This window comes from Rhinoraja longicauda, chromosome 24 (genome assembly GCF_053455715.1).
Source record: "Rhinoraja longicauda isolate Sanriku21f chromosome 24, sRhiLon1.1, whole genome shotgun sequence".
NCBI classification, from domain to species: Eukaryota; Metazoa; Chordata; class Chondrichthyes; order Rajiformes; family Arhynchobatidae; genus Rhinoraja; species Rhinoraja longicauda.
The window spans coordinates 35,906,550-35,925,295 of NC_135976.1; the positions used below are offsets into that span (position 1 = coordinate 35,906,550).

General features: G+C 40.8%; 2 protein-coding genes across 6 annotated transcripts in view; one reads left to right on the plus strand and one right to left on the minus strand.

Moving 5' to 3' along the window:
• Nucleotides 1-2,096: 2,096 nt before the first annotated feature.
• On the minus strand, nt 2,097-18,662 carry yod1 (YOD1 deubiquitinase). 3 transcript variants are annotated; one of them, XR_013548828.1, is made up of 4 exons: nt 18,523-18,662; nt 14,595-14,808; nt 12,163-12,999; nt 2,097-2,285 (listed from the first exon to the last, which is right to left on the minus strand). XR_013548828.1 is itself a non-coding variant. In XM_078420266.1 (3 exons), exons 1-3 carry the CDS (start codon nt 18,640-18,642, stop codon nt 12,296-12,298), a joined length of 1,038 nt encoding a protein of 345 aa, XP_078276392.1. In that variant the 5' UTR covers nt 18,643-18,662; the 3' UTR covers nt 2,097-12,295. The 3 variants fall into 3 exon arrangements, 2 of the variants coding, with proteins under 2 accessions (XP_078276392.1, XP_078276393.1); XM_078420266.1 differs by having other exon boundaries at nt 2,097-12,999; XM_078420267.1 differs by lacking the exon at nt 18,523-18,662 and adding an exon at nt 18,381-18,482 and having other exon boundaries at nt 2,097-12,999.
• LOC144605178 (6-phosphofructo-2-kinase/fructose-2,6-bisphosphatase 2-like) overlaps nt 18,656-18,746 on the plus strand; it is a 42,918-nt gene continuing 42,827 nt past the window's right edge. For all 3 annotated transcript variants that reach the window (XM_078420262.1, XM_078420265.1, XM_078420264.1), the window contains exon 1: nt 18,656-18,712. In XM_078420262.1, coding sequence (XP_078276388.1) covers nt 18,691-18,712 — 22 coding nt within the window. In that variant the 5' untranslated portion in view covers nt 18,656-18,690. The remainder of the gene's footprint in view (nt 18,713-18,746) is intronic.

Consider the following 18,746-nt stretch of genomic DNA (forward strand, 5'->3'; position numbering starts at 1 on the left):
GTGCAGTCTCACCAGGGCCCTGTACAACTGCAGTTGGACCTCCTTGCTTCTAAACTCAAATCCTCTCGCAATGAAGGCCAACATGCCATTAGCTTTCTTCACTGCCTGCTGTACCTGCATGCTTACTTTCAGTGACTGATGTACAAGCACACCCAGGTCTCGTTGCATCTCCCCCTTTCCAAATCTGATACCATTCAGACAATAATCCACCTTCCTGTTCTTGCCACCAAAGTGGATTACATTACATTTATCCACATGGATAGATGGTGTTTCAGAATGCTGGAGTAACTGTGTGCAATTTGGGCTCCTAATTTGAGGAAGGACGTTATTGCTATTGAGGGAGTGCAGCGTAAGTTCGCCAGGTTAATTTCCTGGGACGACGGGACTGACATATGATGAAAAAATGGGTCGACTGGGCTTGTATTCACTGGAATTTAGAAGGATGAGAGGGGATCTTATAGAAAGGTAAAAAATTCTTAAGGGATTGGATAGACTAGATGCAGGAAAAGTGTTCCAGAACCCTTCTAGGGGGAGTCCAGAACCAGAGAATCATCCTAGGGGGAGTCCAGAACCAGGGGTCACAGTTTAAGAATAAGCGGTCGGCCATTTAGGACTGAGATGAGGAAAAAAAATGTTCACCCAGAGTTGTGAATCTGTGGAATTCTCAGCCACAGAAGGCAGTGGAGGCCAATTCACTGGATGTTTTCAAAAGAGAGTTAGATTTAGCTCTGAGGGCTATAGGAATCAAGGGATATGCTGTAACTGTAATTATATGCTGTAACTGTAATTCTTTTTGTGCACAACCCGCAGGCATTGCCACTTTCATTTCACTGCACATCGAGTATGTGTATGTGACAAATAAATTTGACTTGACTTGACTTGACTTGATGGGGAAAAAGCAGGAATGGGGCACTGATTTTGGATGATCATCCATGAGGGCCGAATGGCCTAGTCCTGCACCTATTTTTCTGTTTCTAACTCAGTGGGTCAGGCAGCATCTCTGGAGAACATGGATAGGTAATGTTTCACAGAGTGCTGGAGTAACGCAGCGGGTCATGCAGCATCTTTGGAGAACATGGATAGAACAAAACGGAATAGAACAAAATGCGTTTCCCTGCTGTACACTTCGATGACCAAGTATTGGGCGGAACTCAAGGGCACACTCCACTCTTTTTATTCAAAAATGAATGCATGCATCAGAAATTAATCTTTCAACCTCAACCACATTTTGAGATAAGGAAAATTTCCCTTCATTTATTTCTAAATATTAAACTACCACCCACAAATCGATTTTAATTAGAGGTGCTGTAGGCAAAAAATAAATTCAGATCAGAAGGGAGTTATTTGTAGATGGGCAGATTAAGAAGATGGTGCCACATGACCACAGAACAAATGTGGAACAGAGTTTTCAATCATAAATCAGACTTGAATACTTTATTGTTCACTTTGCATTTTGCGACATCCTTCCTCAAATGATGTTAATCTATAAATTCATATGATCGTTCAATCAAAATCAATAAAGTGTCCACACACAAAATGAAGCTTTCCTGAGATTATAAGAATAATTTTGGAAAAGATTGTGTAACTGGGGAAAAGTTAAATCCTGAAATGTGATTGGAGCTTCTTAAATCAGAGTAACAGAGTAACATAGAGTATTCTCTTATGGGGGACAGTGCAGAACAGGGATAGACACAAATAGCTGGAGAAACTCAGCGGATCAAACAGCATCTCTGGAGAAAAGGGTCTCGACCCAAAACGTCACCTATTCCTTTTCTCCAGAGATGCTGCCTGACCTACTGAGTTACTCCAGCGTTTGATGTCTATCTTCTGTTTAAACCAGCATCTGCAGTTCCTTGCTGTGGTTGACACAAGTGGTTTAGAAAATGAGCATTGTATTTATGCAATGATTGCTTCATTAGGGACACACCTACAGACTTATTTGCTGGGAAAGAGATGGAGCCTTGGGGCAAATCTACAGTGCACAGATCCGCAGCTAGCAAATCAGTAGATAATGAGGGTCGAGGGCAAGGTAAAACCCTGCATCCTTGCTGGATGCCGGTGCTAAGAATACACAGACACAAAGTGAGAAGCTCATGTAACACATCCTTCAGTTTATTTTGTTTTCTGAAAAAAAGTATAAATTATAGATGACCAGATACACCCAGAGAATAGCCATAGATACGTCCATGAGGATTTGTGTCTCTTCACCTGGCATTCAGGTACTTTTAGCTGCAGTGAAGTATAACCAACTTGTTAAATGCTCATTCTTTTCTTGCCAACAGTGTCTGAAATATGGGAAAAATTCACATTGCTATTTGAAACCAATTATAATCGCACATCACATTGTTACTGTGTTGCATAACTATCCTTGCACAATTTACATACAAACACACATCTAAAATATCATCAAGCTCAACAATTAGATTGCTGTAAGAGTCGGGTGAAGTACCAGTCATATACATCTCCCTCAAATGCAGTCCAAAGAAATACTTATCCTTAGAAACTTAGCTAATGTTAGTTGATTCAGATGATAGTCACGAAAGAGAAAATTTGTTTTCATATTTAAAACCATTGTCTAACGTGTCTACTGATTAATGGCACTCATATCTAATGATGAAATGCTTTGAGAGGATGGTTATGATACAAATCAACTCCCGTCTTACACACTCCAATCCACCAACCGCATCAGATGTGATAGGACAGATGGGACTAGACCTTTTGGACAACAGGAACACATGTCAGGCTGTTGTTCATAGATCACAGCTTGCCGTTTAATTAACATCGTACATCATATATCAATAATTTGGATGAGAATGTACAAGGCATGATAAGTTAATTTGCAGTTGACCCTAAAACAGATACAATTTAATTTAATAGGAGCCTGGTTCAATAAGTTCATAAAACATATTTGGACAGGTACATGGCTTGGAGAGATATGGGCCAAATGGGACAAAAGTAGATGAGGCATTTTGGTCAGCATGCCAGTTAGGCCAAAGGGCCTGTTTCTGTGCTGCACGACTATGGCATTGCCAAACTGGGTCTCCACTCTTCCCTATGCAACTGGATCCTCAATTTCCTCATTGGTAGACCTCCATCAGTGCGGATTGGCAACATCTCCTCACTAACCATCAACGCTGGGGCACCTCAGGGCTGTATACTCAGTCTTGTGCTTTACCAGCAACACCATCTTTAAATTCACCCATAATATCATCGTTGTTGGACAAATAACATAACGTTGGAGTATGGGAGGGAGATCGATCACAGGTTGAGTGGTACCAGGTTGAGTGGTCTTGCTCAACATTAGCATGACCAAGGAGCTGATTGTCGACTTCAGGAAGGGGAAGCGAGGTGACTATACACCTGTCACCACAGGCCTGGGTGGGAAATTCAAATGCTCAAGAATGAAGGAGGCTGCAGAGAGGTGGACATTGCTCAGTCCATCATTGTTACCGACTTCAAAGGGATCTACAGGTAGCACTCCCTCAAAACGGCAGTTAATCTCAAAGACCCTCACCACTCTGATCACACTGCTACCATTAGGAAGATACAGAAGCCCGAGAACTGTGACCTCAAGGTTCAAGAACAGCTTCTTCTCTTCAACCATTAGGTTTGTGATGCACCCTAGACAACCCTACCTCAGCATCAAACCTCTATGGACTTTGCACTACTATGGGTGTTCTACATACTTGTTGCACTATCATGGTCCGGTTTTGATCTGAATAACTGGTCATTTATTGTTATAGTATATTGTTGTTGGACCTCACGCCTATAAAGCAGAAGGATTACATCGTTTCAGTTTATATCTTGTGCATATGACAAATAATCACTCTTACCTCAGGTTTCAGTAACTAGATCCATTCAATTATGAAAGCTTCTAGCTGCATATTTTCTCCCCATTACCCACTTATGAAAAGATGGAAATGACACCTGAAGCTGGAAGGAAACCAGCATTCACAACAGAATAGCTCATCAGATACTTACTGGTTTCAACCAACCCAAGATGGAATGGCCAATGCACAATCAGGGCAAGGAGTTGCAATGACCTCATCTCCTGTACATTTTTGGGTGTGTGTACGCACCAGTTTATACCGAGCCCACATCACACCCAAATACTCAATTCTATTTAAGGCTAATTCTCACTCTGAAAGAATCATTATTTGTTTGTACCATTTAGTTTAGAGATACAATATGGAAACAGGCCCTTCGGCCCACCAAGACCATTGATCACCCATTCACTCTAGTTCTCTCAATTCCCACTTCCACCCTCTACACACTAGCAGCAAATTCGAGGCCAATTACCCTGCAAATTACATGTCTTTGGGATGTGGGAGGAAACCAAAGCACCAACCCTGTATCACCGTGGTGCATTTTTAAGACTTCCCTCTAAGTTTCTGACCATAACTTGATATCATGTTACACCTCCTCAAGATCATGAGACAAATGAATAAAACAAATTTGTTTTATGTAAACCACATGAAGCAGCAGCTGGGACATTTTATTCAAGCTCTGTGAGCATCAATGTGTCGTCATCTTTAATAAAGACAGGAAATGCTGGAAATACCTGGCGATCAGGAAGCAGCTGTGGAGACAGTCAATGTTTCAGGTCATTGACCTACAAAGATCATTGGACTGAAATAACCATCCCTAGCCACAGGCAGCCCGCTGATTCCTTGCACTGTTTGTAAATTATGTTTTGATTTACCAGCGTTCTTGCTCAATGGACCCAGCTGTGAACGCGTGCTAGATGGTTTGCAGCCCAACGTGGCAAACTTATCTGGTTCTGATCCCGAGTGAATGAAGCCTGGATCCAATCAATAGGACCATTGTACACCATTATCAGGTTAGGTGACAGGGCCAAAGCTCTGCCCAGGAACCTAATAAGATGACATTTGACAGATGCCAAAGTCACACCCCCCAAGCTTTGCTGTCTAAGCCGAAATTTGAAAGCATTCAAAAGTTGTTAAAATTAAACAAACATTTAAAAAGGTAAAAAATTAAGAATTCCAACACAAAAATAATTAAAAAAACATAGCTCATTCTTACACGTTGATTGCAGCTTTATCATCTGTGATGAAATGAATAGGCTTGTGAAGCTTGCTCAAAGCCTAACCTGGTGCAGAATCAGCAAGCATATTCTTCAGCTCGCGTGCTGGAAAATCTCACCAAAGACGTACCAACGTTGGACTCCTTGCAGAGTCCAGCAGTGGGGGCCAGCTGCATAAACAAGGACGAGTCGCACCCTGGCCACTCCCCCCCCCCCCCCCATGGTCATTGTAATCATATTCCTTTCCTTATATTCAAAAACATCAAGCAAACAAACTTCACCCACACCAACTAAACGTCAAAACCACAACCAAAAGAGTAGTACTGGAAGACATATATATAAATAAATAAGCAACCTACAATGCAAGCTCACTCTCTCTCTCTCCTTTGCTCTTACCCAACCTGTTGAGGGATTCCTGCGTAGTTTAGTTTAGAGATACAGCACGGAAACAGGCCCTTCAGCCCATGAGTCCGCATGGACCAGCGATCCCCGCGCATTAATACTATTCTACACACACTAGGTACAATTAACATTTATACCAAGCCAATTAACCTACAAACCTGTATGTCTTTGGAGTGTGGGAGGAAACCGAAGATCTCGTAGAAAACCCACGTGGTCATGGGGAGAACGAACACTCCGTACAGACAGCACCTGCAGTCGGGATTGAACCCGGGTCTCTGGTGCAGTAAGGCAGCAACTCTACCGCTGTGCCACCTTGCTGCCTGTAACTTATTTTAAATGTCAGAAATTTCTTTAAAAATTCCTTGCATTTATATTTATAACTCATAAATGCAAGGTATGATGTTTTTACTTTGGCCATAGGATCCCAGCTGGCAGTAGTAATTGCTAAATCTTCTAAAATGCAGTCTACCCAAAATAAGTCATTAGTGCACTCAGGTCTAATATTTTTTCAATGGATATGATGGATATTATTAAAATTTCCAAGGCCCATGTAAACACATCAGGTTTCAGTAGTGTCCATGATCCAGAAAACAAGATTATCTCAGTCTCAGATTTATGGAGGTCATAAGTCAACCAGGAAAATCACTGGAAAGAGTATACCAAATAGAGTGACTAAATCAATCAGTAAACCAAAGGATTCACCCAAGTACAGAATTTAATATTCAAAAAGATTGTTTCCAATATTTAAACTTCTCCACATCTTGGAGGAAGGTTTACTGGCATTTAACTATAACTGATAATTTGTCATGTGATGTAAACGAGTGGAAATTGCATTTTGCTACCTAGACACAGGTCTAAGCAAATGGGGCTGCTGGTTTTTCTGCCCATCTAACCTATCCAGTGATACATTTTGCAACCTAGAATTTTTTTCCTGTAAATCTTGGTCAAATCAACAAATGTCAACTGTACATTTAAATGCAAGTCACAAGCACGAGGCCTTGCAGATGTTTTCCATTTACTGAGACTTAATTTTGGATCCAACCTGCCACTTCTCATTTATATCCTGGAATTTTACTTAGACAAGTCAACCTGAAGAAGGGTCTCGGCCCGAAACATCACCCATTCCTTCTTTCCAGAGATGTTGCCTGTCCCACTGAGTTATTCCAGCATTTTGTGTCTATCTTTGGTGTCCAAACAACTGTGCCAAGTACACCATGCCCACTTAGAAGCAAAACATGTTTGAATTATATAGAATTTGAAGACTAATTGCATTCATAAATAATTCAGCTGGCTTTCACAATTAACTACAAGCACCTGCTAAATCATTTATTTTCTGTGTGTGAGATAGCTAGCTTGTTTTAATCCTTTGATCCAAGGATGTAGACAAAATACTTGTTTTCCACTTTAAGCCCAAATCTTGAACTAATTTTCCCAGTATGTCCCAGTAATATCAGCAGCTTCTGTTTGTATAGCACCATTGACATCAGTACATTGAGGCACTTCACAAAAGTTTGCAGAAAGAATACCATGAAGAATTTTAAAAAAAAAAACTGGACTAAAAATGAATTTGATGAGGTTTTAAAGGATGGGGGTGAGCTTTTTAATGGAAATATTAGAGTAAATTAACCATCATGGTGTAACAATCAGAATTATAGATGGAAGCAGCAAGGACACAGGCCTTTCAACCATCAACAATTAACTTACAATAAATAATCCTTCATTAATCCCATATAAATCTTCTAACATTTTATCTACACCCGCAGATTCTACCACCCATGTACACGTTAAGGGTAATTCATGGGAGCAAGTTAATTTATCAACCCCTTGGGGATGTGGAAAGAAATCAGACATCGTCACAGAGAGAACATGCAAACTCCACAAAACAGCAGAAACCGGGATTAAATTTGGTTCTCCGATGCTGGGGCTCAACTAGCTGTACCACTGTGCTGCCCAATCTGGTAAGACTAGACATAATTTAGTTCTCAGACATTTATTTAAGTAGCAATTGTAGTTATCCATTTGGGTATCATATTCTTAAAATATTAGAACCAATTACACATGAAGTAATTTCTAATTCCAAGTTATCAATACCAAATAGTATGACAATAATAAATCAATTCTAAATGAATATGTTTAAAAATCACCACCCCTCAGTTTATGAAAAACCATTATAGCAGTTATCCTGATTCAAGTAATGTTTGATTTTTCCTCTTTTAGACAGTGAGATGTAATGTTCAATGCCAAGCAGCAAGGATCATTCTGAAGGCATGCAAATACATTAGTAAGCAAAAATTAAGCTGCTCAAAGTCATAACCGCAACTGAAAGTAGTTCCTTGTTCACAATGCACAAAACCCTTGCCCAACTAAGGTTTATCTACTGAAGCATAAAACCCTTCTGAAACTACATGTAGAAATGATTGGCACAAAGTGGTATTACATGCATTCACTAACCCACTGCCAAATATATTGATCTTTGCTTGGCATATCTGCTAATTTCAATCTTCACATGTACATGAAGTATTAAAATTATTTATCTAATTGTACACCAAATCATTAAATTACAGAAGGATAGAAACTGATACATGCACATCTTAATTCATATTTATATTATAAACCAAATAAATCTGATCACTGGTGGCAATATGCAGTCGACACATTACTAACTGCAGCCTTGCTTTCAGTTTGACGTACAAGCTTAGTTGCAATTTTGTGATTTTCTGCAAAACCATACTAGGGTCAAAATACAAGGGGAACAAGTTTAGCCCTTGGGATTTTTTTCTGTTCAGTCTTTTATTTTTTCTCTCTCCACAATCTATCATTCCATGCAGTTTAATTAAAATCTCAATTATTCTAAGTGTAACAGAGTACAACGGTTTAAAGGGTACATTTTGTTGTCAGCTCTTACACAACACACCTGCTTAACTTGAATTTTAAGATAATGATAATGCTCTTATGAAAAACAGCATAAGGAAAATCTTGAACAAGTGTTGCAGATTGTAACATCCCCAAGGACTCATAAGATCACATGCCAACCCAACTGTGTTTTACATTTGTCTTTCTACAAACACTTAACCACACAATTTACACGAATACAGGACTGATATGTTAGTTTATGCATGCATACAATGATAGGTTATTGAAGCTTATTTTAAAATATTTGTCAAGTGAATGTACTGCAATATGTTAATTTATATAACAAAGTATTTCTCTGATATGTCAAAACTAACTTTTCTTATTTCAGTACAAGTGCACCATGAGCAATTTCACTTTGTTTTTGCAAGACATTGCTCACCTCTGTCAATATTCTAAAAGCTTGTCACCTTTTATTATTTTTGCTTTCTATTACCCTTTCATAAATTTATAGACCTGTCATACCACAGAAAGTGCCTATTCAGTCCCTCAATTCTGGCTCTTTGTAGAGTCATGCTGGCTCTTTGTAGAAACAATTCTACCATTCTTTCCCTGAAGATTTGCAAATTATTTTGCCTGAAGTGCTTCTCCAATTCCCTTTTGAATTTATATCATGCTCTCGTGTTTACAATTAATCTGTTGGCATTGAATCTTCCAATAAGAGAGGCTGTAAACATTGGATATGTGTAGCATAATGTTGCTTTGAAATGAACCAAGACACCAGGAAACTATGGTGTTTTGATGTAAAATATTTCCATGACTAATCTCTCAGGAAATCAGAATATTTAAAATCAGCATTCTGGCATTAAATGCTGACGCTAAAGCAAATAAGTACTCGGATTATGCTTCTGCTAAATATGAAGTGCAAGATGAAGTGAACAGTGAAGTCTGTGTGATGAAGATTCAAATACCCTTCAGTGGCCATGAAACACAGAATTCACAACTAATATTAGCTCATATTTTGGTTCTTTGGTTATAGTCCATGTGTATATTTAACTACAAGTGGGAGAATTGACGTAATGTGAGCCTTGCAGTACATATTTAGCTCTCAGTAGTTAACCTGAACGCGATGTGTTCTCAGCAGGATGAAGAGTACTAAACCCAAGTCGACAGCAACTTTGACCCATATAAAATATCAATTATCTTCAAATGCGAAATTATTGAAAACCAAATGTTTTTTTATTTGGCCCAAATTACTTTGACAACAAAATCACTGGAGGAACTTGAGTCAGGCAGCTTCTGTGGAGGCAATTGGACACAGTTGACATTTGAGTCACCTGTCTTCAGACTGAGATCAAGACTATCCAGTCAAAAACTGCACTACTATCACATTATTATTTAATGTATTAAGAGTAATTGAATTAATTAGGCTTGGGGAGCTCATAGAAACCCATTTTAGCCCATCTGGAGAGACAAGATGCAGGAAACTTGATTCTGATGATGGGAGTCACTGATTACAGATAAGGGGTAGGTCATGTAGTACTGAGATGAGGAAAAAGCTCTTTACCCACAGAGTGATAAACCTGTGAAATTCTCCACCACCTGAGTTTGAATGCCACTTGCAGGCATTTAGCAGTAGTACAGGCGGCTATTTGCCAAAGGCATAGCAATGAGGAATCCTCTTTCCCAGAGGGATGCAGATGCTGACATGCAAGTTTATTGAAAATGAAAAGGAGAGATTAGCAACGAAAAAAAATGCTCGGAGGTCTTGAGAGTATGAACATTTATCATGTAAATGAGATAGTAATTCCATCATTTTGTGAAGATTTGACAGATTAGTTTTGGTTTCAATGGGAGTGGCAAATGTTGTGAATCTTTCAGTTGTGAATTTACATGGACCCACCGAAAATACTTGAAAGAGGCCTGTTTGCTTGAAATAAAAATGGTACTGCCACAATAGAAGCAGCATTTTTGAGGCACAGCAACATACAGCATGTGTTACTGAGATGCTCTCTAAATTGGTTGATTTGTGGCAGTAATCTGCTTTCTGCCCAAAGTAAACTTGGCATTCCCAAATATTTATTGTATTTATAACAGGTTTTTACTTAAAACATTAAATTAGTAATACGAGTAATGGTTGCACACAATAACTAAAAGCCATCATCTATTGTATACTGGACATGCTATGCTTTCAAGTTGCCAGAAATAATATTTGTTAAATGAGCCTTCACATCCAATCCATTCGGTCATTAAAAATAGTTAACGTAAAGATCAAAAAATCTAAAACATTTATGTACTAATATATCTTTCTCATGGAAGCATACCTACTATAAAAAATGTTTGTGACTAAAGCAAACAATTATTCAATTAATCAACACTTAAATTATTTTTAAAGAAAAATGTTTTGAAGGGTGACTAATGCCCAAAATGGCCCCAATTCTGGCATAATTCTGAATAGATGCAAACCATTTTTTCCCCCATAGTAATCTTTAAAACAGGGATCAGTTTATAAGGCGCAGGCTGGAATTAAATTTTGTTCTTGAATTAGGATGCACATGTTAATCGTTAGATTGAAAAACCATCAATTCTTATGCATCCTATTGAGTCAATGGTAAGAAGCACAATCATATAATTAACTGAAAGCTCCATGTTGAGAAACCTCTGGAGACGGACATACACAGGCCTGCCTTTTGACCAAGATTTCTGACAGTTTAACTGAATTAAAGAAAAAAATCCATGTGGTCATGTAGGAATCTACAAAGAAACTTCACATCAGGAAATCAATGAAAGATTATTTCTTCAGAAATCAATTATATTAACTGCATCTGGACTGATACAATCTTGGCTATTTTCTAAATAATTATACCATCAATACAGTGCTAGTTCTATGCATGTCTATACAACATCTAATTGAAACTAGGAGCAAAAAATAATTGATGAAACCTAGCAGTTGGAGCACATCTGCAGTGTATGAGGAATCTATGACATTCTGCGTCGACCATCCGATGCGGAATTATGATCCAAAACGTTGACAATTTCTCTCACTCCCACACATTTCTTTACTCGCTGAGTTTCTCCAGCAATTTGTATTTTGCTGCATCTACACTCACTTCATTTGTAACTAAATCTATCAGCATTAATCTTCAAGTAACAGTCTGACTCTATAATGTTTTTTAGTGTGGTAAGCATTCCATGTAATTAGTTGCGTAATACTATGGTTGTGTATAATTCAGTCCAGTCTCATAGTGTCAGAAATACAATGCCATTACAATACTTATCAAGGGTAGAGATTCCTGGACTTAGTGTCTTGGGCTGTTCAACAAAACATCCCTTTGGCTGTGAAAGCAGGCGACTGGGCAAATGTGCAATAACCATTACTGAGCTGAACAATAAATTTTAAAAGATTGCAAGAACTTCTACATAAGCTAGGGATCAAGGCAGTACTTCAGGATGTGTAGCAATTCCCATAGCAGACCATAAAATGGTTGTTGAATCACACAAAAAGGCAACCCTCACCTTCCACGGAGGGATGGTATGATGAATTGTAAGAATCTTCCAAAATTAATACCAATGCAAGCGGGTTTCCAAAAGGTTTACAGTTATTGTTTCTGCTAGTTGTTTTTCAGATTTTTCAGTTATGGCTCACTCTTGCAGATGCGTTCAGCCACAATCAAAATTTGACGAAACCACTTACAATTGATAATTCTCAGGCAGTTAAATTTCTTCATTGTTTAAGTAATCTGAATGGATGTTAAACCTGAGCAGTATTTTGTTAATATATTTAATAAAAGGCTTATAATAGTTTAGATTTAGTAGTCTCAATCAATTCCTAATATGTAAACAGTTGTTCAAGAATGAAGACTAACCTTTGCAAACAACCAGCAATTTGATCAGCTCAGGTTTTAATCAACCCAGTGTTTAAATTCAAATTCATTCCGAAAGAGATTCATTATTCCAGTGCATTCCAGGAAAGTGAGGTAGATAATAATATTCAGAACATCACACCTCTCCAAAGTTGGTGTGTCCCGTCTCCTTAGCATGCTCCCTTGCTTCTATCTGACCCACCAAGCCCTTTTGGCAGACTATGCAACGCAGGGTGAACCTGTTCAGATCAGTAAATTGCCGTTTTCTTCTAGTTTCATCTCCCAACTCCAGTGCTTGAGCAAGTATAACATCATCAGCTGTTGAGAAGATGGTTTGTGGTGGGCTTTCAGGATCTTCAAATTGTTGTTCTAATGGGTCATAATGGATTCCGTCATAAATCAGAAGCACACGCTTTGTGTAGTTTACATCCTCTCCAAACCTGTCTATCCGCACTGTCTGCGCATCTACAACACAGATCTCACACCGGTAAAACTTGGATAGAATGGAGATTTCAATGGCCCCTCCCCATGTGTCATTCTGGCAAATCCAATTGCAGTAGTCCAAATTACTTTTTCCCAGTACTGCTTCTGTGTACGACTCGGGGTCACTTGCCACAATCTGAGCTATCAGGTTTCGCATTTCTGGGGCACAGGTTGGCTCACAAACACCACCTTCTACCACGTAATGAATGCTTGTGAACAGACATGAATTGTCTGCAGGGACGACGTGTCGAGTCAGTTGTGGGAAAGCCTTCTTATCTGAACTTTCAGCACCAAGCTTTGAGATGGAGGCTTTAGCTTTCATTACATCCCTTTCTTCTTCCACAATTAAAGTATCACCTGGAAAAAATAATTAATATAACCTACTTGTTTACTTCATAATTGGCTTAATAATAGTCATCAATAAACACATCAATAAAATTACAAGGAATACACAAAGAGACAGATCTATCACACCAAGTTGTTTAAACCAGTATTCATTCTTTACTTTAGGCTTTTGCTCATTTAATCCCACCAGTACAAACTTACATTCCATTCCCTTGCCTTTCCCTAGTTTGTGCCTAAATATATTCAACTCGGCCAATCTATGGTAGAGTATTACTTGGCGGCGCCTAACGGCTGCTGCTCGCTAGCAGGCTGTTCGTCTTTTTTCCTTTTTTTTTTTGTTGTGTGTCGGTGTTGGGATGGTTTTTGTTTTTTTTTGGTTGTGTATGTGTGGGGGGGTGGTGGTGTGGGTGGGGGGGGGGTGGTGGTGTGGGTGGGGGGTGGGGGAAACCTTTCTCTTTTAGGTCTCTTCCTCACGGCGCGGGGTGCGGCTTGGCCGTGGGGCCTTCCATCGCCCGGTGCGGCTCGGCCGCGGGGCCTAACATCGCCCGGCGCGGCCGCGGGACTTAGCTGCGCACGGCTCGGTCGCGGGGCCTTCAATCGCCCGGCTCGGCCGCGAGACGTTTCAGCGCCCGGTGCGGCTCGGCCGCGGGGACTTCCATCCCTTTGCGGGGACTGTGCGGGTCGGTCGGGGACGAGCTGTCTGTCCGTGGGCGTGGGGAAGAGAGTGGAAGTTTTGTTGCCTCCATCACAGTGAGGGGGTGTTTGGAGTCACTGTGATGGACGTTTGTGTTGGGGTCATGTGTCTTGTGTTCTATTTTTTGTGTGACTTCTATGTAGTTTAGTTCGGTACCTTGGTACCGAATGACAAATAAAGCTCTGTTGAACTGTTGAACTGTTGAACATTCTTGCTCACTACACTTTGGATAAAGACATCTCTTCTGAATTCTCCATTTGATTTTCTGGTGATTATCAAATATGGGCTGATGCCTTACCCCCACCACTCACCTCACCTCCCCCAAACTCCCATACGTTCTTTCACAGAAGTGAAAAAAAACTTTAATCAAAACATTGCAGAACTTTACACACTAAACTTGTTGATCAAGGTAAAACTCCAACATTGTCATGAAACGTGCTGAATGGGAGGCACTAATAATATTAAATCAGCTTGCATCTCCCCAACCAAACAATGGAGAACCAACACCTGTCCTCTTTCTCCCCATTATCCAGAGACCCAATCATTGCCCAGATTAAGTAGTAGTTCACTTGCACTTCTTCCAATACAGTGTACTGCATTCAGTGCTCACATCTCAGCCTCTCATGTATCAATGCAGAGCTAGATAGAGCTCTTAAGGATAGCAGAGTCAGGGGGTATGGGGAGAAGGCAGGAACGGGGTACTGATTGAGAATGATCAGCGATGATCACATTGAATGGTGGTGCTGGCTCGAAGGGCCGAATGGCCTACTCCTGCACCTATTGTCTATTGGCTGATCGCTTTCGTAAACCTCTCCATTCAGTTTCGACACTGACTTTCTCTTGCCTCTCAATTGCATAAAGCAGCACGTACTCTTCATATTTCCTATCTAGACAAGGCCTTTAATACACTTACCGGATTTGATTGCACAATCTTTGAGAACTAGGTCCCCATTACGGAGATCTAGGGAGGATGGAGGAAATCCCACCATAATTTTTTGCAGAGCACATGGAACTCCAGTTAGTTCTTCCACCTTATCTTTCAACTCTTGAACACTAGATGTTGAAGTCAGCCCTTGCATCAGATGGGTTCCATTCTTTGCTTTACATTGCAAACGCAGCATTTTACTCTAGAAGAAAAATAAATAAATTCAGTCAAAGATTACACTAATATTTTTTTTGATCAAAATTACCAATGTTCCTTTTTCACAATCATCAGTTTTTCAAAGTGACTTAGTCTGCATACTGTTGCAGCTGATTTATTTAAGGTTACAAATGTTTTTAGTTGTTTAAAAAATGCTTAGTAGCTTGCTGACACATGCAGATGAGACACAATAAAACAATGACTTGCACTGTATTACTATCAGGTGGAGAAATAAATTCAGATAGATACATGGAAAATAAATTGTGTGGGCATGATCCACTTGACATTGCGAGGCGTATTACCCGCAATGACAATTAATAATAGTCACCAAGAATATATAGAATAGCTACAATAAAATAATCAATTGTGTTGCATGTGGTGTTGAACCACATGCAATCACTAACATTGCTTTGAACTCATCTTAAACCAGGAATCAGATAGTCCTCATCACATTTTTTTCACGATATATGACGATATACTGCTAGTGCTGTTGGACAGGTAGATTCAGGATTTAGACTCTTTGACCATTATTATTATTATCTGCCCTTATATATTCTTGTCCCATTGAGAAAGATTTTAAGTACCATGGGAAGCTTTACATTAGAATAGTTTTCTAAACACAAGTTGCTGTAGCCACACTAACCATTCATACTTTTACTTCACTACAAAACTATGAGAAAAATTAATTGAACAATGATCCTCAGGAAACCGGTGTCCTTGTTTGCTTGTATGTAAAGATATTACTTGGAAATGAAAACTTGAATGAGTAAAACTTGGCATGCTAATGTACAACCCTTACAACAAAACAATGCATTGACATAAAGCTAGACAACTAACACGCAGGCTCATGTTAGTTGCATGCCAGATGAAGCAGGAACAAGCATGGTCCTAATGTTTGAGAGAGAAAAAAAAATCAACAGAAGCATCAGTGGGCCAAATTGAGCTGGGTGTGTCTGAAGGGAATCTCAGGCATTCAGCTGTTCCTGTGTCATTACATCCCAGAATAAATGAAGCAAGCATCTTAAATTAAAGAAAGTAGATGAGTCATATGCAGAATTGGGCCTCATCAACACACGTGGTATGCTTTCAAATTGTAGAATATAGAAACATAGAAAATAGGTGCAGGAGTAGACCACTTGGTCCTTCGAGCCAGTACCGCCATTCAATATGATCATGGCTGATCATCCAAAATCAGTACCCTGTATAGGAGGGACAGAAATATATCCTCCTTTTCCCAGCTCATCAGAAGCAACAGTGTAAGAATTACACAAAAAATAAATCACTGAGTATAACAAAGTTACACGGCACAGAAAACAGGGTGCTGTGACTCAATTACCAGCTGAAGCAGGCACATGTGGTCAATCATGAGACCAACTACATCCAAACAGGCAGAGAGCATGAAAAGGAACAATTACGTTTGAAATTGTATTCAATAGTTCATTGCTTTTCATTCTTTCATTGTTAAATTACTTTAAAAACATAGATATTATATAAGATGTTCATAATAATCCAACCTGCAGAACAGATCTTTCACTCCTGGTACTCTAATCATTGCTTTTCTGGTCTAACCTTTTGCATTCACCAATCCTTTAATCACAAACTTGCACTGTGCACTCTTCTTTTTGTGTCTTTAACCTGATGCCTCCCACCTGACCAAAGACAGACCTCATGGGATCTTTATTTCCACTAAAGTAAATTTCAGAGCCCTAAAGCGGCCATGATTTAAACAAATTAATGGAATTTAACTGAAAATTAACTTGCACCTATTGTCTATTGAAAACTAGTTAAGATGGAAAATAGGAGCAGGAGGAGCCTCCCAGCCCACTTCACCACTCAATTTCTTCCCAAACATTACCCGACCTTCATATCCTTGGCACTTTGATTTTATTCAGACCAATAATAATCAGGTTGCAACCATCACCGGGAAGTAAAGAATTGCAAAATTTAAAAATCTGAAATAAAAGCATTGAACATACTCAGGTCAGACACCATCTATGGAGAAAACTGTTGACTCTAATATTTCAGGTAGTAAACCTGGGTGGTACAGTAGTGCAGCCAGTAGAGCTGCTAACTAAGTACCAGAGATCTAGATTCAATCTTAACCTCAGATATTGTCCGTGTGGAATTTTAAGGCTCTCCATCTAACCGTGTGGTTTTCCTCTGGGTACTCGTTTCCTCCCACATCTCAAAAACGTGCGGGTTGGTAGGTTAATTGGCCTCTGTAAATTGCCTCGAGTGTAGGGAGTGGATGCGAAAGTGGGATAACATAGAACTAGTGTGACTGGGTGCTCTTTGGTTGGCATGGACTTGCTGGGCAAAGAGCCAGTTTCAGTGGTGTATCTCTAAACTAAACTAACCCAGAAAACAAAGATGTTTCAAGTCACTGGGGAGGCAACAATGTTGAGAGAACAATGGTGGAAATCAAGACATATGGATTGAACAGATAACGGGGAGGGCAGCTGACAAGAGGGCTTGTCCTCCAACCAGTTACTGCCAGGAGACGAGTGGGAAGAGAGAAATGAGGAGAAAAACAGTACTGGAGACAGAACCTTGCAGTTGCTTAAAACGTGAAGGATAACACTGGAAACATGCACGCCAGGCAGCACCTGTGGAGAGAGAACCTGTCATCATTATAGTCATGTGTAAGAAGGAACTGCAGATACTGGTTGAAACCAAAGATAGACACAAAAAGCTGGAGTAACTCAGCGGGACAGGCAGCATCTCTGGAGAGAAGGAATGGGTGACGTTTCAGGTCTGAAAAAGGGTCTTGACCCAAAACGTCACCCATTCCTTCTCTCCAGAAATGTTGACTGTCCTGCTGAGTTGCTCCAGCTTTTTGTGTCTATCATTAGAGCTATAACAGGCAAGGAGCAGAATTAGGCTATTCGGCCATGTTTGTCCATCCTCCATCCCACACATGGTGATTGCCTGGTGCCCAGCATCGTCTCAGTCCTTCACAGGCACTTTGTCCATCCCCCACCACTGGTGCCTGCCACCCACACTATCTGAACACTGAGGACACATCTCTCACCCCCCTTTTTACCTCAGAATCATGGACATGTCCCCTCCCCCCCAAATTTACATCAACACTGAGGACACCCCTCTCCCCGCCCCTTATTTACTTCAGAACTAAGGGCATAAACCCCTCACATACACACCCCACCCCCCATTTCATCACCAGGGTCGCATTCTCCCCCTTTACCCCCCCCCCCACACACAAACTAATTTACCCCTACACCAGGGACACATTCTGCCCCCACCCCCACATTTACCATAGGACCAGGGAGGATATTTACCTCAGGCTGGGACACATTCTACCCCCTCACCACCACATTTACCACAGGGAACACACATTCACTTCATCACCAGGGAGGATAGTTACCTCCACATCCCCACATTTACCTCAGTACCAGGGGGGATATTTACCTCCACATCCCCACATTTACCTCAGTACCAGGGGGGATATTTACCTCCACATCCCCACATTTACCTCAGTACCAGGGGGGATATTTACCTCCACATCCCCACATTTACCTCAGTACCAGGGGGGATATTTACCTCAGCACCGGGGACATCGCCCGGCCGGCGCTGACTGACTGCACTGAGCGCGCGCGCCCCGCGACGCCACAAAGCCCGCAAGCGCCGCTCACTTGCCCCGACTCTCAACCCCCCCCCCCTCACACTCTCCTTCCACCCCTACCTGTCGATTGGTCGGACCCACTGGCCGCTCTGCCTGCCCTGCCGGCGGTTGCGACCACACTCGGCGCGGGGGTGATGGGAGGGTGCAGGTGGCAGGGGAGGAGAGCGCTGACGTCACCATGGGCGCGCGGGTCACGTGGGGGAGGGGGAGGCGGCGGCCGGTGCAAGAATGTCGCTGCCGCCGAGGAAAGGTAAGAGTGAAGGACGGCGGAGACCCGACCGACC